Source organism: Acanthochromis polyacanthus, chromosome 3 (assembly GCF_021347895.1).
Source record: "Acanthochromis polyacanthus isolate Apoly-LR-REF ecotype Palm Island chromosome 3, KAUST_Apoly_ChrSc, whole genome shotgun sequence".
Classification (NCBI taxonomy): Eukaryota; Metazoa; Chordata; class Actinopteri; family Pomacentridae; genus Acanthochromis; species Acanthochromis polyacanthus.
Genome location: NC_067115.1, coordinates 11,935,255 through 11,960,592, shown reverse-complemented (window position 1 = coordinate 11,960,592; position 25,338 = coordinate 11,935,255). Strand labels below are relative to the sequence as shown.

The 25,338-nt window shown below is 38.4% G+C and overlaps 1 protein-coding gene across 1 annotated transcript in view; it reads left to right on the top strand.

The window, feature by feature from the left end:
- Positions 1-20,727, top strand: part of LOC110963391 (neuronal acetylcholine receptor subunit alpha-3-like) — a 29,101-nt gene extending 8,374 nt beyond the window's left edge. The window contains 8 exon segments of the mRNA XM_022211753.2: positions 4,480-4,619; positions 6,006-6,050; positions 10,436-10,545; positions 11,592-11,799; positions 13,564-14,080; positions 14,083-14,177; positions 15,664-15,927; positions 18,313-20,727. Coding sequence (XP_022067445.2) covers positions 4,480-4,619; positions 6,006-6,050; positions 10,436-10,545; positions 11,592-11,799; positions 13,564-14,080; positions 14,083-14,177; positions 15,664-15,927; positions 18,313-18,438 — 1,505 coding nt within the window. The 3' untranslated portion in view covers positions 18,439-20,727.
- The last annotated feature ends 4,611 nt before the right edge of the window (positions 20,728-25,338 follow it).

Genomic DNA, 25,338 nt, shown 5'->3' with positions numbered 1-25,338 from the left:
TTCCTTCCTTCCTTCCTTCCTTCCTTCCTTCCTTCCTTCCTTCCTTCCTTCCATTTTATTGTATTCTGTATCTGGCTGGTCCACAGAAAACTGTTAACATTGTGTGTGTGTGAATTTTACCTCCTTTTTTATGCCAAAATGTGGATCAGATGCAAAGTGTTTGGTACCATGTTCCCTTTAAACTCTATTTAGCATAGCATTAGCACATGCTAAGCAGCTACCAGACAGAAGGCTATGAAGTCTGGATTCACATAATCTTCTGAGTGACATCTTAAGAAGGCTTTGCTTTCCGTCTCGTCTCGTCTCTCCTCTCCTCTCCTTTTTCTTGTTTTAGGTTTTATTCCTCCTCTTTTTTCTCTCCAGAGGGGTGTCATCAGGAGTTCAACACTAGCTGGGTTTCTGGTGTCATTGTTGTCTCCATGAAAAGGGTTATCTTCTGCTTTAGAGGGAGGGATCTTGATGTAACAGGGTCAGCAGTGTTTCGTCATTAGGATTTGAAGGCCTTCTTCAAAAAAAAGTCCAGGTTAATTATGGGATTTCTCTCTCATCTATCCCTCACTCAAATTTGTCTGGTTTTATTCAAATGAGGATGATATTTAAAGTGGTTTAGGGAAAAAAAAAAAACAACAGAAACACCTCGAGGCAAAGTCTCCTGATGTCTGCGGGGTGACACAGGTTCTTCAAAGTTCCTCTGAAGGCTGGATGTCTCTTTATCTGCAGCCTTTTATTCTTGCCATTTATTTGTCCATCTGTCTGTGTTTTTTTTGTTTCCCTGTCTATCAGCAAGATTATATAAAAGCAAAGCAGCCAAATTTCCTGAAACTTGGTGGAGAGGTGCAACATGGCCAAATTTTGATGCAGATCCAGACCAATTTCTTTAAAACTATGAGAAATGGCATTTTTGTCAATTCTCTCTCCTTGCAATCAAGAACCATGAGACCTGCCCCGCAGAGAAGAATATTGTATTGATCCTAATATTTATAGAAGGTTACAGGGGGTGACAGCTCTGAGAACACTGGGGGGTCTTGAAGGAGGAAGAGTGGGTGATTATCATCTTTACAAACTGCAGGGGTGAAAGCCAAAGTGACTCAGCTGGCTTCAAGGCAGCCAACTGTGTGGGGAACTCACAACTTGTCGCTTTGATGCAGTTTACTTTGAAAGAGTTGCACAGAGCTTACACAAGCTGCAGTAACTGGTTTATCTTTACGCTGTATTAAATGCAGTTTGAATGTTTTTTAGTATCAGTGTTGGATTCAGAGTTATGATCCTGTAGATTCTGTTTCTGCTGGTAAAGAATTGGGGTTTTCTCTAGGATGATTCTTGAGTAGTTCTTCGGAAAACTGGTTCTTTACAGCACCACCACCAAGTGAAGAACCACTTCATTTGGGTTTACGGTTCTTCTTCTACTTCATGTTGTTCTTGAAAGTATTTTTTCACAACAGGAAAAAGCATTAAATTAAAGCTGCAACTAATACATGATACACATTATTTTCTTTAAAAAAATCAACAAAATATTTGGTCTATGAAATAATTATAATAGTAAAAACACTCAGAAATGCTCTTATATTATCTTACATTATTTTGTTCTATGTGGCCCAATCTAATGTATCATCACAGAAGACCAGGGAATTCTGCAAATGCTGACATTTGACTTTAAAAACAAATCAGGTCTCAAAATAAAATCAGGTGGGTCCACAAAAAAGTCTTTAAGTTGTTCCTTATTTTTTACTTCAATTCCATTCAATTTCATTTTTATAGCACCTATTCACAGCATATTTTATCTCATAGCTCCCAACAATCCAAAGTTCTTGAATGACAGTAGGTGACAGTAGGAATAAACCAAAAAACCTCTCCGTTATAGAACCTACTTTCCCTTAAAGTTCTTTGGAGCACTATTTTTTGTAGCCTGTAGCAACCATTTTGAGGCATTTTTGGGTTTTCTTTAAAGAAGCGTTTGAAGAAAAATACCTTTAATGAAAAAAGATCTTTGTGAAACTAAATGCTTTTTTATGTCATCACTGTGAAGAACCATATTTAGTTCCAGTTAGTGACACAGGTCCTGGTTTTCTGAAGGAAACAAACACTCCTCAAACAATTACATTGTCAGAAATAACAGACATGTCGCTGTGTCTTTTTTCAGTGCAGCCACACAAACTCAAGTTCAGTAGCAAGTTCAGCAAAATGATCTCTCTGCCAACAGCACAGCTCAGCACAGTTGTTCTGTTGCAGAGAAGTATCTGTGCAGCTTGTTGCCTCCTTTGTCTTGTTTTGTCGATGCATTTTTAATGATCAACTGCTGTCAATTGCAACCGCAGTGACAAATACATTGCATTTCCTGTGACTACTTCACAATAAAAATCTTCTAGTGTATCACTGTGAAACAGTAGGAGGAAGGAATGATTTACAGTTTCTCCAATTCAACAGTTTTATTTAGCAGACGCCTTTATCCAAAGCATCATACATCTGAGAATAGATAGAACACAAGCAAGGATCTATGCAAGAGAAATGATTTTTTATTTTTTTGCATTAGCAAAGTAGCAGAGACTTAAAGCAGTTTTGATATGGCTGTATTAGAGGCAACAGTAAGACTGAAACACTTTCACTTCTGGGAATCACTTGTGCCCTGAGAATCAGCCCCTAAAGCTGGAAAATACGGGTAGATTTTGACGATGTAACATTTTAGATGGGATGCTGGTAAAGTTTTGGTGAATTTAGCAACTTAAACAGTGTTCTGACTTTGCTGCAGTTCTGTTTCACATGAAATATATACCCTTGTGGCATTATCTGGGAAAGCCCATGTATACAGAAATATTGAAATGGTAATACAGTGCTGGGAAAACACTTAAAGAAATCGTTGATTCTTCCCATTCCTCTCATAACTCTATTCTTCACCTGTACTAAAAAATCTTTAAGCACTTCATCTCCTGCCCTCAGGCTGCAGTCTGCAACTCCTCTGCACTCAGTTAAAATAGCTTGCTGAGCATTTTCCACGAGATAGACATACTGATATTGTGCCTCAGGCTTTCTAGGTTCCTTCCTGGATAATTAGTAAATAACACTCTTCATATTTTGGTTCAGCACTTGAGCTAAAGTCTTGCCAGACATGTACCTATATATAGGTAAATTATAACAAGGATGAACCTTCACAGCTGCCAAAACCCATTCCAATTTATATTTGCCATTATTCAAGAGAAGAGCAGAGGGCATGCTTGTCACTGTGACTTATTTTCATTTAGCTATTACATTTTTATTTGTGTTAAAATTAGATTCTATTCTCGGATGTCTTAGATAATGCCTGTCCACAATGCTACCTAAGCAGACAGAACTATTTCCGAGGTTTGTTAAGTAACGCACTCCAAAGTTTGTTTTCTAATACGTGATGATGAAAATAAGAAATTCACGTCAGTTCAACTGACAGTTATTATTTGAACTGTGCCAAATCACGCTAAATTCACTGCTTCATGTTGCACTGCATGCTCCTCAAACCTCAGAACCCCCACTGTGCATTTAGCCACGATCATGGCGCTTAGCCGACTTAATTTAGAAATATATATGTTGAGCAATATGTTGGTTTTTGTTATATTTTGAGAGTTTTTGTAAATAAACCCTGTTTCTACCGGCCTGCCTCCTCGTGTCCGCTCGGTGCGCCTCTCATTTGGGATCGATTTTCACACTCCCAGTAACAGCAGACAAGGCAGATTAACAACAATGGAAAAAGTGACATAACAGAAGCAAGTCTAGAAAAGTATGTCAAGATAGAAAGCGTTGGAGCAAATGGGGGAAAAAGGTCTCATGGTTAACTGAAGTGAGGCAAAATAAATTGAGGCAGTGAGACTGAAAGCTTTAATTTCAGTCAGGAGATCAGGGTGAAAGGTCAGTGTGAGGCATTCCTGTCCAGAATGACAAGATGAGCTTCTTTTTTGAACCACAAAAAAAAAAATAAGATCAGGAACAAGAAATATGTGTAAGAAATAAGAAAAAAATGCTTTTTATGATGTACAACCATTTAAACTGGACTCTGGCTTCCATTTTTATTGCCACAACTCTATTTACTCCAATCTCAAAGACTCAAACACCCTAAAAGCTAACTCATGTTGCAGACTGGTTCAAAGTAGACTTTTTGCTCTGAAAATCTGAGATATAATCTGCAGAGACTTCATCAAATATTTTTAAACAGAATTTTGTTTTACAAACTCAAAAGACTTGATGTGACGCTGCACCGAAACTGGAAGAGGCTGGTGTCTATTTTTCCCCATCAGACTTATTTGTAACATGACTCAAGTTGATTAGAATTGACATGCAAGAATGTGGATGATGACATTGATTATTATTAAAGAATTTCATGATATTTTAGTTACATTTTTAGTGACTGGTGCATTTTTTTTCTGTATATTAAACACACAATTTCCTTTCTCACATTCTTTCTACAGTTACTGATCAATCTTTCTGGCCCTGTCTTCTTTATATTTGCACTCTCAGACTGTTTCTCATCCAAGGCAGAGGACCGGCTGTTCAGGAAGCTGTTCAGACGATACAACCAGTTCATCAGACCCGTGGAGAACGTCTCCGACCCCGTCACTGTGGAGTTCGAGGTCTCCATCTCGCAGCTGGTCAAAGTTGTAAGCTTTGCAACCCTCCTCCCCTTACACATATACAGAAACACTCAGCTCAGCACAATGTCAGAAATGTTTCAAGCAGCTTTACAAACTCTTCATTTAACCCTCGTGTTGTCCTGTAGGTCAAATTGACCTGTTTTAAAGTTTGAAAATGTGTGTGTGTGTGTGTGTGTGTGTGTGTGTGGGGGGGGGGGGGGGACTTTCACAGTGAAACTTCTAATGTTCATTTCCAATACTGTGGAAAATTTTTGAACATGTTTTGTTTGAAAAAACTATTTAAAAAATGTTTCTTAAGAACATTCACAAAAAAACAAAGAATGATTTTTTTTGGTGAATGTTATTAAAGAAGATATCAGAAGTTTTTCTGCAGAATTTTTGGATTTTCTTCCGACAAGGAAACAATCTTTTCAGATTCAGGGTTCAGATAACTTTATTTATCCCCTAGGGGGATACATTTTTTTAGTGCCTGTAAATTTTTACAACAGGAGTGTTAAAGTATTGTTTTCTAAACAAATATGAAAAACGCCGTTTCGGTTCTACCATCCTCTCAGCAACGCATGAGAGTCTTTGAGAGCAGTGCAACATCTTCCCACAAGCATCTTCATCAGGAAACAGAAAAGCTACAAAGATAAACCGCGGAACGAGAGAAGTGAAGGCGGGAAGTGAATGCCATCATTATTTAGTCTGCTCAATTTCACGGACAACAAAAGATGTTCCACAGTATTGTTATATGACGCTCCTTTTGCTTTGACAACATTAAGTTTACCGCAGGTGGTGGTGGGGAGGAAGTGGGGGTGCTGCACATTCCCCAGTGAAAATAGGCTTTTGGCTGAGAATGGAAATCCTCAGATTAAGGGAAAATTGCCTGCAGGAGCCTTTCTCAGACTGGACTGATATGTAGCTTTATATCTGCTTGCTCGACAAGGTGCGATTAATCTAAAGGTGAGCATGTCGATGTGTATATTGGGGTGGGGGTGGTGCTGAATGAACACCCATTACTATGCACCCATGTTCATGTGTCTGCTTGTGCACAGGATGTGGCTAATGCAGGCATGTAGGTGGTTCACGAATTGTGAGAATCGCAGGATTGAAAATTAGAAGTGGAAAAGAGTTTCAGAAGGAAAATGCGGAAGAAATGACATTTGTAACCTTTGTATGTATTATTAACATGCTCATGGGTGACCTTTCCAGTCCATCACCTCCAGGTTTAGAGGACAAAGATGGCAGAAGAAATTCCATTTATTTTAAAAAGGTTGTAAATATTTATTCCTGCCTGTATTTTTTTTCTATCATCTTGTCAGATTCCACAGGCTGTGAACATCACGCTCTCTCTCATGTGCACATATCGTCCTGGCTAACAAACTCTCCTCCTTTTTTGGGTCTCTGCAGGATGAAGTGAATCAAATCATGGAGACAAATTTATGGCTCAGGCATGTGAGTATTTATGTGCACACACATGAAAATCAAACACTGCACGTGTAAACTGCTTTTACTGATCAGCTCCAGCAGACTGGGGGGGCAGTGACAGCTGTAAGTGAAGACTGAAGAAGGTCATGTGTGCCAGCAGCCATCAATATTGGATTTTTCTCCTTGTGTGTGTTGGAGTGTGTGTGATTATCATACATTACTGACATTTTGAACATGGTAAGAATAAAGGAGAGGGCACAAATGAACAGGAAAACAAGGATATCTCAGGGAGACACTTGAATTAGCTAGTGATCAATGTTAGCATTATGGTAAGTCATGCGCTGCCACTGAGCAGATCTATAGCTACAGACCCTGAACTCCTGACCTCACACTGCCAGCTGTTCTTCCAAAGAACAATTTGTATCTCTCTAATATCCTCTAGCTCTGTTTCCTTCTTCCTTTTCTTATCTTTCTCTCTGTATTTGTATTTTTTTTTAAATCTCCAGAAATTGGAGAGGCTGCCTTTTTAAATGTAATCGCTCCACATGGCCAGCTATTTATTAAATGTGATTCAGAGATGCTGTGATCGCTGAGCTCTCCAATTAGAATACATTGAACGGCCTGTATGGACTGATCTTATTTGTTGATGGTAACAGCTGAGCAGTTAATTTTTAACAAGGCGTCACTAACGAGACGCTGCGTCAACACCACAGTCGCTGATGAAGACTGTGGATCACAGCCGGTGGGTTTACAGTGGAAGCCATTGAAAAAAAAGCCCCCCTTGGTGATTTCAATCCAACTGTTCTGCAGCATGACTGCAGGGGATTCTTTGTACAATGGCCTTTATATACATGGTTTCCAAATTTGTTCATTTCAAACTCCTAAAAACTAAGCTCCACTGACTGCTTTTATGAGCACGATAAGAAAACTTACTTTTAAACAGTATTACATACAGTGCAGCCACAGTTGTGTTTGGTGAGGACTCATTCAATAAGCAATCTTCAGCAAGTTGTACAATTACAGGCTGGAGTGTCTTCACAACACTGCAGAGCCACATTTTAAGCATCATTTCTCTGACTCTAACTGTGAATATATATTATTACTACCTCATTTCATGTCTGTGGTTTAATCTTTATTTTTATATATTCATTTTCATGCACCTGTGGCCTGCTCGTTTTTATCATACTTTGTGATCTTAATTCTTCTTTTATCCCCAGCGAATTAGTCAGTGCTCAGCAGGTACTCTAAGGGGCTGAATGAAAATCATTTGGGTGGAAGGAGCATTAAACTTCATGTTTTAAAGCAGGATATTATTAAAAACCAGATGTTTCATAATTTTTGGAATGAAATAGACAACTGAATAAATTAATTGACAAGTTTTAAAATGACACTGAACTAAATAAGAGTGACAAATAAACATCAAATGAAAAATATCCAAATATAAATATATAGATAAACCCTTTGTGTACAGACATAAGAACTGACATAAGTCTGCAATAAAATGAAGTAATTAATGAAATATATCACCAAATAAATCAGCGTGCAATGGAATAAATAAAGTCAAAGAACTGTAAGTATATATTGGATTCCATCATTTTTTATTTATTTTTTATTGTCCAAAGAAAGCTTTCTCTTATTTTTATTATTTTTATTATTATTATTGTTTTAGGATGAGACTTGCAAATCAATTATTATCTGAAGAAGTGGTCTAATCTAATAATGGCTGTTCTTTTGCTGAACAGAGATTCTAATAGACATATCCAGTAAGATTCCCTAGTGTCTTAAAATATATTAAGAAATACAAAATAAGGGATTTATGATGACGTAGCCTCATTTAGTATCTGCTAAAAGCAACAATAGTATCGGATCAGTTCATAAAATTTATGGCAAATAGAGCACAATTTACAGCTTATTTATTTTACCTATTTTTCTGGTTACTTTATCAAATTTAAAGTTATTGGGGATTTTTATTTTTTTACAAATTTGGAACCACTTTGCATTAATTTTTATACGGTCCCTAACTTACACTCTCTCAAGGACCTGTTCACTCGTTCATGAAAATAGTTTAACCAAGCTCTCGGTTTATTTCTGTCACACTGCATTAAAACTGAAGCATTCCTTAAATGCTCCAGCAGGTTTCACTGGTAGGATTTTTCTCTCACTGCTGGAATCACGTGTCCACAACAAGCTCAACACCTGAACGTATCAGGAATTGCATCTGCAGCCAGTCACAATGTAAACTCCCTGGAGATAAGTGGAAAAGCCCGTGAAGCATACAGTGGTTAATTAAACAACTCCCAGGTCAGAGCTGGTTATTAATCCGCCTTGCAAATGAATGAATTCATCTTGGATGACATGCAAATAGCCAAGACTAATGAATCTGCACCTCGTGAAATGTTACCTGCAGGCAGGCTGACAGAATAACCAGTGAACGTTTATTCTACTCATCCTTTATTTCTGTCAGTGAGATACTTGCTTATATCCTCCCCCTTTTTCTGAACTGATCTTCATACAGACATGAGGGTGTGTTACAGAATAATTTTCATATGGAAAACTTGGGACTCAATGTGAAGATCCAAAAAATAACGTTAATCTAAACTAAGTACAACTGCAAACGAGAAAAGCACTCAGAGAGCGACATACTAACCGACATACTAAAACTATGACTTTTTTTTTCTCCACATTTTGGACGACATTCTAAACTATGACGTTTTAATAACATTTTGGACAACATGCTATAGACGACATTTATTTAAGTTGTTTTTTGGGCCCTTTTGTTGGTTTTATTCAATAGTTAGGCAGAGAAGACCTGCAGTAAAAGGCCATGAGCTTGATCGACGATTTTTTCCACATTTTGATCGACATACTAAACTGTGACGTTTTAATGACATTTTTGACTACATTAAATGATTACGTTGTTTTCCACATTTTGGACGACATACTAAACTGCAGGTCTCACCAGGGTTTTCACCCAGTGCTGCTAGGAGAACCCACCAAACAGCACGTCTGCAATTGGCAGCACATGCCAGCCTTAAAACCACACTCAGTAAACCCATAAAAAACTGTCATTGTCTTGTGTCTCTCACCTTTCATGTAAACTCCATGTAGGTAATGAAGCTGGCCTTCATTACGCATACTAAACTATGATGTTTTAATGACATTTTGGACGACATAGTGAACTATGACGTTTTAATGACATTTTGGACGACATACTAAACTACTAGAAAAGCACTCAGACAGTGCAGTACTCCGCAATGGCTGCTCAGTGGACGTATTATTTCCTTCGGATGAAATATTTAATAAAAAATGAACTTGTGCTCAGCACAGGCATGTGTTATGCCTGTGCATGATATGTATGGATACCGAATTGCCTTTAAATTATTCTTATAAAGGTTTGTTGATCAGTTCATCACTTTGGCAAGCCTTTGTTTTGGTTGTATTAAAATAACAGCGATGCTGTGCCGGCAGCTATGTCTCCCAATGGGAAATCTTTAACAAATCCGTGGATCCAGACGATAAGCAGCATCACTGTGAAAACTGAATGAGGTGGTCCTTAAGTCATTTTTGACTTCCCCTGAAAATTTCATCCAAATCCGTGCGTTCATTTTTGAGTAATTTTGCACATAGACGGACGGACGGATTCACAGACAAATGTACACCGATCATCACATGACTCTGCTGCGTTCCTTGGCAAAGTAATAACAGCATTGTGATGCTCAGTAAAACTTGGGTTTCTATCTATAAACATAAGATTTTTTTTTCTGTATTATCCTTATTTGACTCAACTGCAGCACATCAAAGTAATTTCTTCCTGCCCTATAAATATCCATCCATTCTCTATACACCGCTTTTTTCTCACTAGGGTCACGGGGGGTGCTGGAGCCTATCCCAGCTGACTCGGGCGAAGGCAGGGGACACCCTGGACAGATCGCCAGTCTGTTGCAGGGCTACATATACAGAAACACATTCACACCTACAGGCAATTTAGAGTAACCAATTAACCTCAGCATATTTTTGGACTGTGGGAGGAAGCCGGAGCACCCGGAGAAAACCCACACATGCACAGGGAGAACATGCAAACTCCATGCAGAAAGATCCCAGACCCACCCCAGGATTCACACCGGGGATTTTCTTGCTGCAAGGCGGAAGTGCTAACCACTACTTCACTGTGCAGCCCAAACTCCCTGCAGAAAGATCCGAGGCCCAGGCCGGGATTTGAACCAGGGATCTTCTTGCTGCAAGGCGAAAGGGCTAATTACTACTCCACTGTGCAGCCCCACTATAAATATGTTTTCCAAAAATATTCCCATGTAGGGGGATGTCTCCAGTGCTGTCTGCGGAGGACAGTACACAACATTAAACTGATAGTTCACTCCCCAGTGTGCTCAAAATGTTTTTCTTATCTTCTTCAGATTTGGAACGACTACAAGCTACGATGGATGCCAGCAGAGTTTGACGGGATTGAGTTCATTAGAGTTCCATCAAACAAGATTTGGAGACCTGACATTGTGCTCTATAACAAGTGAGGCCACTGATTTCATTGCAGTCACATTTTGTGAACTTAGCAAGCATCACTACTATTGCAGTAAATATTAGACACTAGACAAACAGTAGAACTTGCTGCATGTTAAAACTTCAAAAAGGCAGTGAGTCACTTGTAGGGATGAGAAATATCAACACACAAAAGTGTTCCGTCCTCTAAGTTTTACACATTTTAGCTACTTTTAACTCACTTATTTGCATTTGTTGCAAACTTTATCGTTCTGGTTTTGTTTGAAAAAAGCATGCAGCTGTTTTCATAAAAAGAATAAACTCTTTGTACTGCCTTGCACAAAACAACAGACAGATTGATTAACTATTAGTGATCATAGTCACATTATTGAAACAAATGGCAGCTAAATATATCCCAGGGGTTTCGCTGGAAATGAACACAAAGCTAAAACAACTGTTTGCAGTAAACACACATTTATCACCAGTTATCAGAATAGCCTTTCCAAATAAATGCTAATGTTGCTAACACACTTGTTGTAGCAACATTTTTCTTCTCTGACTGGAGCAAGTAATTTAGAAAATCACTGACAAAGAAAATAACACAAAACACTCTTTTGGCATTTTGACACAAGAGTTCGTTATTCAAATTTTCCATAATTGGCATTTTAATAATGTCAGCTGCTACAGTATACAACAGCTGATACTGTAATTAAAATGAATACGCTAATGTGATTGTATTGTTCAGGGTTAATTTGTGCTGTTCTCTATTCTTTCCGCTACAATAGTGGCTCGAAGTGATAATCAAAGGCAATTTTGCATTTCATAGTAATACATAATGTGGCTTCATTGTCCTCTCCCTTTTAATCCTAATGCTGACTCTCTTGGTTCCATCACCTTTTATCTTCTCTCCTTTCTTTTGTGCCACACTTCCATTTTCTCCTCTCCTCTCAACGTTTAACATGTCTGCCTTCCTCTAACCTTTGTGTCCTTTTCAAAACCCACTCACCCACTTTCTCATGCCTTGTCTGCCATGGGAACACGTGTGACTGATTCTACATACACACACCTCATACACAGTGCTGTAGGGGATTTCCTGGTGGAGGATAAGACAAAGGCCTTGCTGAAGTTTGATGGTACTATCACCTGGGTTCCTCCAGCCATTTTCAAATCCTCCTGCCCGATGGACATCACCTACTTCCCCTTTGACTATCAGAACTGCTCCATGAAGTTTGGCTCCTGGACTTATGACAAAGCCAAGATTGACCTGGTACTTATTGGGTCCAAGGTCAGTGTTTGTGACTTGGTTCAAGTGTAGCGCCACTATTAACTATCCATTTCATCATTTTTCTTTCTTTTCTGCCTTCTGATTACAATTTAGTTAGATAGAGCATGCATTTAAATGCTTTATATGTTTAAATAAGGCCCATACTAACTGTAAAACTGATCAGCATCTACTTCAGGCAACATGGTTTGGGCGCATGTGGACATGCTTATAAAAAATATTCACACACCTTTGAAGTTTTCCCCTTTTATTGGTTTTCAACACAGAATTGTGACCAATAAAAGTTTTCCTTTTTTGAAATTAATTTACAAGAAAGATTATTTTATTTCAAAGTGAATACAGATTTCTACAAAGTAATATCAATTCATCAAACCATATACCATGTGAAATAATCAGCATTCACCCTCCATAGAGTGGCTCACCAAATTCAACACAGGTCAGATCAGTTTTTGGTAGAAATGACTGAAATGGAGATAATCTGAATACAGTAAATGTGTCTCAAGTGACTGTGATTTATAAGCTTCTGTAGCAGGAAGGTCCAATCAGTGGTGAATCAGTACTCCTGGTTATAACTACACCGTGAAGACAAAAGACCAACTCTGTGCGAAGGCTTTTGAAAAGCAAAACTCAGAGGACTGTCCCTGGAAAAGTTAAATCCATCATTAAGAAAGAGTGCCCGTGCAAATAAAAGATTAATGAATGAGGCCACCAAGACACCTACGAATCCTCTGAAGGAGTTTACAAGCTTCAGTTCCTGAAATGAAAGAGACTATGCATACACCAACTGCTGCCTTTCTTTCACCACTCAAAGCTTTATGGGAAAGCGGAAAAATAAAAGCCACTGTTGAAATCAGCTCATATTACAGAGCAGAATTTTGTCTTTTCATCATCAGACTAGTGACTATGCTTGGTGGACACCACACACTGCACTTCATCAAACACACTGTCCCCATTCTGAAGCATGATAGTGGCAGCATCATGATGTGGGGATGCTTCCCAGCAGCAGACCCTGGAAGGCTTGTGAAAGTACAGGATAAAAGGAATGGAGGAAAGCACGGGGGGATCTTTGAAGGTGATCTGTTGCAGTCTGGAAGAGAACTGTGATGTGGGAGAAGATTTTTTTTTCAGCAAGTCAACTACCCAAAGCATACAGCCAAAGCTACACAGAAATGGTTTTAAGACAATAAGATGAATGCTCAGAAGTGGCTGAGTCAGGGCCCAGACCCTCAAGCCCACTGAGAATTTGTAGCTGGACTTGAAAAGGGCTGTTCACTTATGATTCCCCTACAACCTGACAGAGCTTCAATTGTTTCTAAAATTGCACTGTCCAGATGTGCAGTACTGACTGAGACCTTTCTACACAGGCTTAATGCTGTAAGTGCAGTCAAAGGTGTGTCTACTAAATAACAACTTGACAGTAGTGAAAACCTGTTTACATTTTACATTTTTAATTCATAATGCTTTGTAGAAATCCGTTTTTACTTTGACACTAAAAAGTCTTGTTTTAGTAATTCCCAACAACAACAAAAACATGCTGGAAAGCAATGAAAGGATGCTTTTTATAGACACTTTTTAGTCAATATATGTCAGTCGGTTTTGCTTTCTTACAAAGTTACATTTACCAGAAAAAAAGATATAAATACTGATTTGTGCTGTACTGACTGACAGGGCCATTTAAAAAATGGTAAGTTGACTTTGACTCTAACTGCTGGCTCTAGTGGTAAATCATTCTGTGGTCAGACTCTGAGATCTTTATCCATCTCCTAGGTGAACCTGAAAGACTTCTGGGAGAGTGGCGAGTGGGAAATCATCGACGCTCCAGGCTACAAACATGATATCAAGTACAACTGCTGTGAGGAGATCTACCCAGACATCACCTACTCCTTCTACATCCGACGCCTGCCACTCTTCTACACCATCAACCTCATCATCCCCTGCCTCCTCATCTCTTTCCTCACAGTGCTGGTTTTCTATCTCCCATCTGACTGTGGAGAGAAGGTCACGCTCTGTATCTCCGTCCTGCTCTCCCTCACTGTGTTCCTGCTCGTTATCACCGAGACCATCCCCTCCACATCGCTGGTCATCCCGCTCATTGGAGAGTACCTGCTCTTCACAATGATCTTCGTCACACTCAGCATTGTCATTACTGTGTTCGTGCTGAATGTACACTACCGCACGCCAATGACCCACACCATGCCGTGTTGGGTGCGCTCGGTGTTTCTCAAAGTGCTGCCGAGGATTATGCTGATGCGGAGACCGATTGATGACGACAGCAGGGCTGGGGGTTGGACGGCAGTGGGGAGGCAGGAGGAGGAGCTGGAGGGGGAGGAGGAGGCGGAGGAGGAAAAGGAGGGAAGAAGCGAAAGAATAGCTTGATGCAGGTGAGTTGTTTCTGTCATCCAAACATGAGGTCCACCTGAGCAAAACTCTGACCCGGTTGTCCTAAATGGACCTGCTATGTAAACCACAGACATCTTAATTGTGCAGAAGCCTCTCTAGGGTACAGGTTTAGGTTTCAGTGCTAAACCTGTTTGAGCCTTTTTGTCATAGGTCATTTGGGTTACAATAAAGAGAACTGTTCTCAGTGACTGCACGTGAACAAGCTAGGACAAGATCATAGATGAACGAGGCGGAACGTTGAGTTCAACGCACAAAGCTTTTGGTAGTACTGCTGTAAGGTTCAGTTTCTTTCAGAAGAACACTGATTACACTGTACCAACCAAATCAGTTGTCACTAACCATGGGCTTAAAGCTGGACTATACAGATATATGGACACTTGAAAATATGCAGCCCTCCTCCAGCACCTCATCCCTTTTGGTTTTAAGTCACTTCCATACACACACACTTAAAATGCACAAACATAGTCAAGTTGAAAGTTAACATTCAAAAGTGGTTTAACCTAGAATTCACAAGTGAAACTTCACTGTCTAACCCACCACAAAGTACTCTCACTGCAGACTTTTTTGTTCTGGGTGGAAACACGTGTGATTGGTCAAAATCTCCTGTCGACAAAGCATTTTCTAAAGCCTGAAAACAGAGACAAGAGGGGGAGCAGAAGTTTAGTTTCCTTTTAGATATGCTAAAAGATTAGTAAGAAATTTTTGCCCAATGATGCCAAAACAATGCGTGCCCCAGCTTTAAGATTAGCTCCTGACAGCTTTATCAAGCTTCATAGTTAGCTTCAATATCACTGCTTTGATTCACTCTCACTCTTTTTATAGGTATTGCAACAGGCAGAAAAAAAAGAAGCTTTTCGCAGGTAGAAGCCAAAAACAGAAGACAAATGGAGACAAAAAACAAAAAATCAATGGTAGAGTTTCTCTGTAGCTGCTGGATATGTAAACAATCAACTGTCCAAAGATTTCAAAGGCAATGGCAGGTGGCATTCACAAGTAGTTTCTCTCACCTTTAAGTAGCAGAAAATCAATTAATTCAAGTAAAAAAATATTTCCAGCGCTACGTTTGGGCAGTTATGGTGTTTTTAAATCAATGAAGACATAGGAAGGTTTTTACAATACAGTATAGTTTTCAATCAATAGCATCCTCAGCCACAACATTGTATTTTTTTTATTATTTTATTTTTGGTGTCTCTGATGATTTTTGCCTATTTCTTGAGTTTCTTTGGAGCAGCTATCAAATTGAATTAACTTCAAATGTAGTTTACTTGAAAAGCAACTCAGCCAAAGAGTCTCTGCACACAAAAGGTTTTACTCTCCATATCTCTTTGATCATCTTGTTAATGTTTTACTGCAAAGATCCTACAAATGCATCCAAGCCAGGACTGGAAATCTTTATCAAACAGCGTCCAATTTGAGGTGAAGAAGAATGTGAAATTTAGTCTGAACTCTGGCTGTAATGCCCAGCAGGTTGGAGGTGGATCCCTCAACTGTCTGGAGTTTGGGGACAGTAAGTTCTCGTCAGTGGAGGGCTGCACTGGAAAGAAATGCCCTTGTCCCTGCCAGCACGAGACCCCCGAAACGCCAGACGCTGGGAAGATGACGCGTCAGCTGAGTCCCCAGAGCATCAACACAGTGGTGGCCTTTTCTGTGGTGTCACCTGAGATCAAGCAGGCCATCGAGAGCGTCAAGTACATCGCTGAAAACATGAGGAGTCGAAACAAGGCCAAAGAGGTGAGTCAGTGTTATTTTGTTATAACTGATTGATCTGAATGTCAGTGGGCAAGAGGAGTAAAATACATCATATCTAATGCAGACTTGAAACCTGCTTGATTCCTCTAATAAAATGTATTTCAAGACATTCCCCGACCTACGCTCAAGGTTTTCTCATTTTAACTAAGTTTACTTGTAGATTTATATTATCAAGTAAAAGCCTGAAAGTAAACTAAAAAAATATCACTGAAAGAAGCCATTATGCATGAGTGTGAGCATCATTATAGTGCCTTTCCTCTCTGCTCTGTGGGTGTGTAAAGTGGTTTGAGGAACCAAGGCTGCATGGGGTAGCCACTGGCACCTGCAAATTATTAAGATTAATGATACACCTGGCTTGAATGAGCTCAGTGCTGCTACACATGGCTGTCTTCTGTTCACTGCACTGCTATAAGTCAGAAAAGATAACTCATGTTTTGAGCCAGACTGTGTAGCATTTGTGAGGAGGTTCATAAATATTTCGCTTTTGCAATATGAGTCCAGTTAAATGTGGCAATTTGGGGAAGTGGACATTGTAGCAAAAAACACAACATTGGGCAGCACTTGCAGAGATCCATCAGGTAGTAGTGTGGCTCTATCTAATATGTTTTTTAACTGCTCATCGTCATGGGCTGTTGATTTTGGTTATGGTAAGCTGAGGCTGCATTTAATCAGATAATGTGCATATCTAAATATGTAGTTTGAGGATGTCATCTGCATTATTTGCACACTTTGCCATCATTGTTGCCAAATTTCCTGGTTTCAGAAATGTACAGAGTTTCCCTTCACCTGTGCACATTCTCCCATTAAGTTTATTTGTATAAAAATGCCAGCGTATGCATGAATGAGGTCCAGTTTTGTGCATCACTCATTATGCAATAGTAATAAATGATGCCCCAAGGTCATGAAAGTATATATTTCTATATCATATATGATCTATATTCATATTATGACATCAAAATGTTGTTAGTAAAACAGGCTTGTGGCAAGGTCATACAACTGATAAATCTAAACCTGATGCAGTCACCAATAATGCGAGCTGTTACACTTGCAGTTTTCTTCTTATTTTCCACACAAAAATGAATTTAAAAAAAATAAAACATCCATTATAAAAAATGGTGAAAATCTGGCACCAATTGTGAAAGAAAAAGAATGTTTAAAATGGGGGAATACTGTAATGTTCAGGGAATAAAAAACAATAGATATCTGTTCAGTAATCACATGTTTAGTTGATTTAAAGACAGTAAAGCTGAATAATTCATTCATGGTCACTGACGGCAAAAAATCTAATTACATTTGTTTTTATTTGGACATTATGCATAGTTTTATACATAATGGACTCCCATACAAATGGGAATACATATAAAATTCAAGATATCAATTAACCATTTTTTAGGCTTCAATATTCCACATTTTTCTTTCAAATAATGGCAAAAATCTGTACAATAATCATTCATTGTAATTTTACTAAATAGTATGTTTCATTTGTAAAATAACTGTAAAATTATCCCAAAAAAATACATTACACAACAATTGCACATAATGTGTTAACTTTACCTGTAGTGAAAAAATAACACAAAGTGCAGTCATTTTACTGTAAGCACAGTTTTACTTTTCCATTTTACAAAATGAATTAGCTGACTGAACTTTGAAATCATGTCACCAAGGACATTTATTATTCCAGTATTTCTATAAACCTCTCAAATACAGCACACAAGAAGCAGATGTACTAATGCATAATGCATTTTTTGCAAACCCACTTCATACTAACAAAAACAGTGCCGGCCATGGGAGAGTTGTGCTGTAATTCTTCTCAGCACGGTTGCAGAGCCTAACCTGCTCTGTGAGTTTACAATAGTGCAACTTAGAACCAAAGAATTTTAGATTTGAACTGAGAGCTTTCCCTCCTCCCTCTGTCTGTTAGAAACACAGTGGGTGGAATTTCCCAAAGGGGAAGAAAAAGCCTTTGATATGCAAAACCCGTGGCTCAATCAGCTTCGTCAAAACGCCTGTCGCTCCTTTTGACGCTGTGGTTTGAATGTGATTATCATAGTAATTTTTTGCTGTGTAAATTATGTATCAATTTTCTGTTGACTTACAAGAAACGTTCAACTGTTTTCGCTTCCTTCTTTTCTTTCCTTCCTTTTTATCCCGTTCTTGCATTGTAATCCTTACCTCACCCAATCGACTCCTGCAACCTCGAACTCACTGACATTTTGAATCACTCAATTCTCTGTCACTGTGCATGCCTCCTCACCTGTTCTTTTAAAAAAACCTCTCTTCACAATTTATCTTTTATTTGTCATGACGGACACTATCTGTGGTCTTCTCACACTTTGTTTTTTGTTTTGTCCCACCCTTTAATCACAGGTGGAGGATGACTGGAAGTACGTTGCCATGGTCATTGATAGAATCTTCCTTTGGGTGTTTGTCACCGTGTGCGTCCTGGGAACCACGGGTCTGTTCATCCAGCCTCTCTTTGGCTTCGTCTCATAATCGCTAACCAAACCAAATCGGGGTTCTCTGCCACCCTGTGCTGACCAGTCATGAGCAAGTAACGAATGAACTCTCAGTTCTCAAAAATGAAAAGACAGAGTTTTGAGTCCTAAGGCTCTATTTGGTGTGCTGGTTTTGCTTCCTGCCCTCTGCACAGAAAGAAGTAGAGAAGTTGAGATTAAAAAGGCTGGTAAACCTTTATGTCATTTAACCTTCATGTCTTTTAAAGCTGCTTAATTTCACCCAAAATAATACATATTGCCTACAAGAGGGGTACTGCTCTCATTCTGTGGATAATCATATAGTAGTGGCAGCATCTACTTGTAAAATGTTTTCTTCCTGTTTTATAAATAATTTTTTTCTACTCCATTGCTCACAAGAATTAAATAATATCAGTTTTACTCAATACTTCTGTGCATTTACTGCAAATATTTACATTTAAATCAATGAAATAAATCTAATTACAATTGAATATATTAAATATGTGATTGAAATGGAGCTCAACCTCAGCAAATAGCATGAATATCATTAGAGTCAGTGTTGGGTTGTGTTATAGACTCCAGGGATTATCTAACAGAATGCAGCTACTGCTTACAATACAAAGCCAAAATGTAGAAACTGGAGTGCATTTTGATGGGTTTTAGCTCTGTTTTTATAGTTGTTGCAAATTTTACATGCTGCTTTCATAGAAATGCTTTCTCATGATAAAGATGTCAGAAAGTCAGATTCAGGTCTTAAATGTAAAATGTCCAAATATGTAGTTAATGTGTTTTGACCTCTTGCACGGTTTAAAGGAATTTATATAACAGCTCGACTGGGATTAAAACTGGACACATTCAGTAGTCCTTCAGGACTGGAACCTGAACATCCAACAGATGTTAGTGAACTGGGAACTCCCCACAGCCAGTAGACATGACACAACATGGAACTCAACTGTGCAGCAGCCTTCCACAGAGCTGACTGATGACTGTCAAACCCACTCCCCACTCTGATTCGTCAAGCTTCTCACTGTCAGAGCCAATCGCTGCTTGCTGCTTTTTCGTGTCATTTCCAATTAGATCTTTTTTTTTTGTAATTAGAAAACCATGTGTTTATAAATGTTCTCTCTGATTAATGTTCCACAAGGTAATTGGTTGGCCTGGTAAATACAGGATTAAATGGTTCTTGATTACTTGCTCCTGAAATAGATTTACATTTATTAATTCTTGAGAGGATTCTATCATCCGATTCTACGGCTACTAGTTTAATCATTTTTTTCTTGTCACTTTTGATTAGGCTTACTATTTAAAAGCAGAGATGCAATGAAAGAAAAATGCATGTCAGAATTTTTGATTGCTTTTACCTCGGGCTGGGCGATACAGTGTATCCAATTGATTGAATTAATTGGATTGTTGGTTTTTTTGTTGTTGTTGTTTTCACGATGTTAGAAAGGTTTTGATTTCGAAATCAGGATGTGTGATTCCAGTGATGTCTTTAACACAATACAAACAATAGCAGTAAGTAAGAAACTGGTTTCTGGAGTCACAACAGTAATGTAAACTATTGCTGTCTCCTTGGAGTTGTCTTTTCATGTGTATGTTTTTGCAAGATTGTATGGATTGAACTTATTGAAGCCTTTAGTAGGCTTATCTTCCACTCATGTCTCGGTTTTTACATCAATTCCAGTGAGGCTACAAACAACTCTGTGATCTTGGCACTGAAAAAAAAGCCCTGATGTTGAGAAGACACATTTTTCCTCAAATTCTCAAAAAATACATTATCCTATGTGTGAGCCAGTGTAGTCAAACAGTGTTATGTACAATAGAAATCTGAGATCCTTCATGTTCAAAGAAACAGCGATATGCAACATGTTTATTTGTTATAGTATCATTATGGATATTTTTTATGTTTAATGCACAGCTGTGCTTTATTTGATTTAAACATGGAGCAACATCTTTGCTATTGCTGTTATTTTTTTAAGATTAAAGAAGAAAACTACATTTGAATTTGATTAAAAATTCTGAAATAGTGAATATCCAGACAACCCATGTATTTTTTTTGTTTTTTTATTTGCTGAGATCGTCCAGCCCTATTTTGATAACAATTACTTTGTAATCAGATGACAGCATTATAAAAATGCTGCTTTATGTGTTTCAATTCATTTAACCCTATCAATGATGTGTTTTTTAATGTATCTGAAATGCATAGCTCATTCTGAAGAGAGAAAACATGTTTGTAGAAATGATCTTTGACCTTCCTTTTATCTGACTTTCTTTGAAATGGAAATAAATGACGTATTTCTTCAAATAACGTGAACAGCATTTACTGGGAGACGTTTTAAAACATGCTAATATGAAAAAAAAAATCAACAACTGAATTACATGTAAATATTTTGTACGCACACACTCAGTTGGTCTGCACTGACACAGGACTGCTTTGATATTTGTGTGCCATTACCCACAAAAACTGCAACCAGAGGTATAATTAAGCCTCCAGTTGCAAAGTCTAATTAAAACCAGGACATTTTAGTGCTATTTGGTCGTAATTTTAGCATTAAGATAAAATGCATCATTATGCATGACATTGCCACATGATCTCCTCCAGCTGCAGAGTCTGTGAGACAGTAATTGTTGGCTAGCACATTTCACAACAGAAGACATTTTTATGTTTTTCATGGGGGGGGGAGGGGGGGTGTATTTGCGCTACTCTCTCCTTTTGGAATTCTGTTTTTCTTTCATGTGTTTTGTCACTCAAAAGCATACAGTATTCATAAGAAAATCACAGTGTAGAGTCACACAGCAGTCATTTTTACACCTGTACACAATGTAAAACGCAACACCACATAGGGACTGTTGGCAGAAAATATTGTACAAGCTTTTTCATTGAGTTGCGATAAACTAGAGAGCACTACATATTTTGAAACAGTTATGACACTCGAATAGGAAGGGGAAATATGTTGCTCTATAGGCAATTTGTGATTTTGGACACAGCTGTAGGTTTTAGTGTGACCAAAGAGAGGGCATGCCAACAGGACGGTTCTAAAACATGTCAAACCTGATGTAGACCAAACAACTTCAATTTTCAAAGATCCTGGAAATATTGATTGTTCAGTGTTGTATGTCTGACCACAACCAACCTCTACCACTGGAGACCTTTTATACTGAAAGAAAAAAATCTGTTCTATTTTTTATAACTGCTATAAAATATACCTATACTGGTAAAACACACACAAAAAAGTTTTGAAATCTTTTATCGACTTTTTTCAAAAGTTTTTTTTTTTTCAAGCAGTTCAAAAAAGACAGGAAAGGAGGGAGAGAGGAGAGGGGGACCGACATGCAGCAGATCTTGAGGTTTGATTGATTACTGGCAGTGAGGCCACAGTGCTTCATATAGCAATTAGTACTGGAAGATGCTGAAATCTCAGAGTCTCAGTTGGATGTTGGCTCTTTCCTTTTTCCCTCCTTCCTTATTCCTCCTCCTCAATCTCAGGAAGTGTTGGAGTAATTTCCACATCAAGTGCCTCTGTTTTTCCCTCGGGGAGCTTTTCCTCAGAGATTTCTGGCTCTGGTGCAAATTCAGAGACCTCTAAATCAGTATGGGACTCCTCAGGCTGCTCCTTCAACTTTTCCTTCGGCTGAGAGTTTCTCTCCAAAGAGCCTGACTGACTTCTTCTTCTGCTGCTTAAGGTCAGATCCTCGGGTCTTAATTTCAAGCTTTCCAACTCTTGACATCCTGCTCAGTCCTTGAATTGCCACCTGATCTTGTTTCACCTTTTCACTATGAGATGTTATTTTCTCGTATTAATTTTGTACCTGATGGGTATCTTTCTCTTGTTCCAACTGGTCGCTCGGCTCCACTCAGCGGGATTGTTCTTTCTGGAGGTGATCAGGTAGATACTCTGATACCGCAGAGTCTTGTTTTCTTTCGTTATGGCCTCCAGCCTTGTTGAGAGCTTAGTGAGCTCTCTTCCTAACAGGCAATAGGTTGCTCTGTGGAGATCAACCTTCGGCACTTCATACTGGGTGAACAGAGCCTCATTAATGTCCTGTAGCTCCTCGGCTCACTTGCTGTACCCTCAGTCTAAGGTTGAATACCTTGGTTCTGTCGTAGTTTGTTTCTTGAGAGTTGACTGCTGAGAGATTCTGAATGCAAGGATTTTGCATGAAATGTGGCTGCTGTATTTATAACCCCAATGTAACAGGATGGGATGGAATTGTTGATTTGAAGATCTGCAATCTTACTTCAGTAATATGGCACATCACATTTGGAAAAGTATTTCACAAGACCTATTCCCAAGACTTAATTAAATGCATGCCTGCAAGATAGAATTTTGAATTTAATGATTTAGATAAACCCTTAAGTTGCAAATGTAACACATTATTCAGCTTAGCTTGACATCAACACAATATTGTGTGTAATTTAAACTCAAATTTCTGCATCAGTTAATGAAAAAAAATCATGTTGCGAGAGTTTAATAAAATTGGCTTAAATTTGTCTTCACCTTGAGGTCAGGATTTCAAGTTCCCTCTCCCTTATTAACACCTTAGCATCTTATTTTACCAAATTTGCCATCTTAAACATTTGTCCCTAAAAATAGTGTAAATAAATACCTTTAAATAATGTGAAAATACTATCTGGAACAACTTCATTTTTGGACTGGTAGCATGTGCCCATGCTACCAGTCTTTAAATAAATGTTGATTATTGATGCGTTTGATTGCAGAGGAAAAGCTAATTATTCAAGATATTTCATTCTTTGGTTGAACATCATTTCATTAGAAGTAGTCACAAGTCAAACAAGATTAATGCAAACTATTTTGTTTCTTTGAGTCTAAACACTGCATTTTAGAGTAGATTTTGACCCTGAAAAGTCCCAAGTGATTCCATCTATGATACAAATGTAAACACAGTCACAATCCATCAACAATTGGAATACTTAAAGACATTATCAATCACAAAATCATAGTTTGAATTTAGTTTTGATCAATTAGGTTATATTTATGGAAATATCTGCCAATTATCCCCACTTAACACTATTGTCTCACGTCTCCAGTGCTACTGCAGCTCGATGAGACCTAATATGTGCAGTGTGACAGCTACATCAAATAACTATTACACATAGTTTTGGAATAAAAGGATATAAAAGTGTAATTTTCCATGTACTACTCCCTATGCAGTATATATCTTATGGGAAGTTTCCTGCCAGCTGGTTTATATTTTTAAACAAGAAAGCAGTTGAAGTATGTCCATGACCCTAAACTGAACTTCAAACATTTACCTGATGTCTTATTGACTTTCTTAAGTGAGTCTAAAGACTGAACATAAATCAGTAATGCCGAGTAGTTGTATATGAAGGTAATTCATGAGCAGATTTGGCTGCACACACGTGCATACGAGGGCTTGGAATAGATCAGACAGCAGTTTGACTCACTGGATAATCTGTTGTGTAGTAAGTTATGGTGCCATCAGAGCATGAAACACATGACTGTAGCCCAGAGGCTGCTGAGGCCACAGTGAACACGGACAGAGCTCATGGGGGACAAGAAGGCTGGTCTGGAAGAGAACACACTGTACATGCTGACTGGGACAAGAAGCCACATTACATATTTGTCCAGTGGATATAGACCAAATAATACATCCACATTAAAGGCATTTTCTTTGTTTGTGTTTTGTTTTTATCTGTATGGATATTGTTTATGTTAGCTTTATCATCTGTTATTAGCTTGATTTGTGTTCTAATAGTGCTACTGTGTTGTTTAACCCTTTACGCTTCAGTGCGTCATAGGTGTACCGCCGGCGGTACACCTACTAATTTGCATAGGAATTTCAAGAATGTCCCACGGCTGCAAACCCAATTATACAAACACTATATGCCGATGGAAAGCTTAGATTCTCATGAATCCGCCGGTATAAACCACTTTCAGATGTGATTACCACAGCGGGTGAGAAAAACACATTTGTCCGACAAAAACAAATATTCATCCATCCTTTCTCTATACACGGCTTCAACGCACACAGCGCGACTCACATTTCCGGGTTCATTATTACACACAGAAAAAAAGATTCCACAAAAAACGGCCATAATCCAACCTTTTACATCCAGACAACACAAGCCAGTAAACTATTTTGTCCAAAACATGTCTTGAAGTCGGTATAAAATCCACGAATCGGTCGTTTTCAAGGAAATGCACCTCGCGATGTGCGTCCAATATTCCCTGTATTTTTCGTCATTTTTTTATTTAAAAATAGAATATTAGCGATTTTTTGTACTGAAAACGGCTGGAATTGACTGAAGCTTAAAGGGATAAGGTTGTTGATCTAAAGCTCAAGGATCCAATGTTTTCTGACTGATTTATCAGAGGGTTTATTTGTTTCTCTATTTGCATATTGTACAGCATGTAGATTGGTATCACAGTAAAAGCAGGAAAAAACAACAACTTTATAAACCAATACAATCTCCATACAAATATTTTAACATTCAAAGCTTGTTTTGTGATTCTACTGATTGAAAAAGTTGCACACAAGCAGATGTGCTCTTAAATTAAATGTAACAGTCTGCATCAAACTAGAGCACCCTTTTCAGTGTAATAATAAAAAAAATCCTGTATGCAAATGCATAATGACTCACAGAATCACATAGGAGATGAATGGCATCGTTTGAGGTGACAGGGCAAAACACAATAGCCTGAACTGCCCCCTGTGGTGAGTAATCATGCAAAGTGCACCACAATTGTATTTCAAAATGGTTGTTTGTGTGTGAGAAGAAAGAGTGAACGAAAGCATGAGAGAGAGAAGGAGAGCCAATTTTTGGATAAAGGGCGGCAGAGGAAAATTCACTTGTTGTTAATGAGAAAAAATAACAATAAATGATAATGAAGAAGGTCAAGGATAACTGAGCATTCTGAGAGTTCTCAGTGGGTGA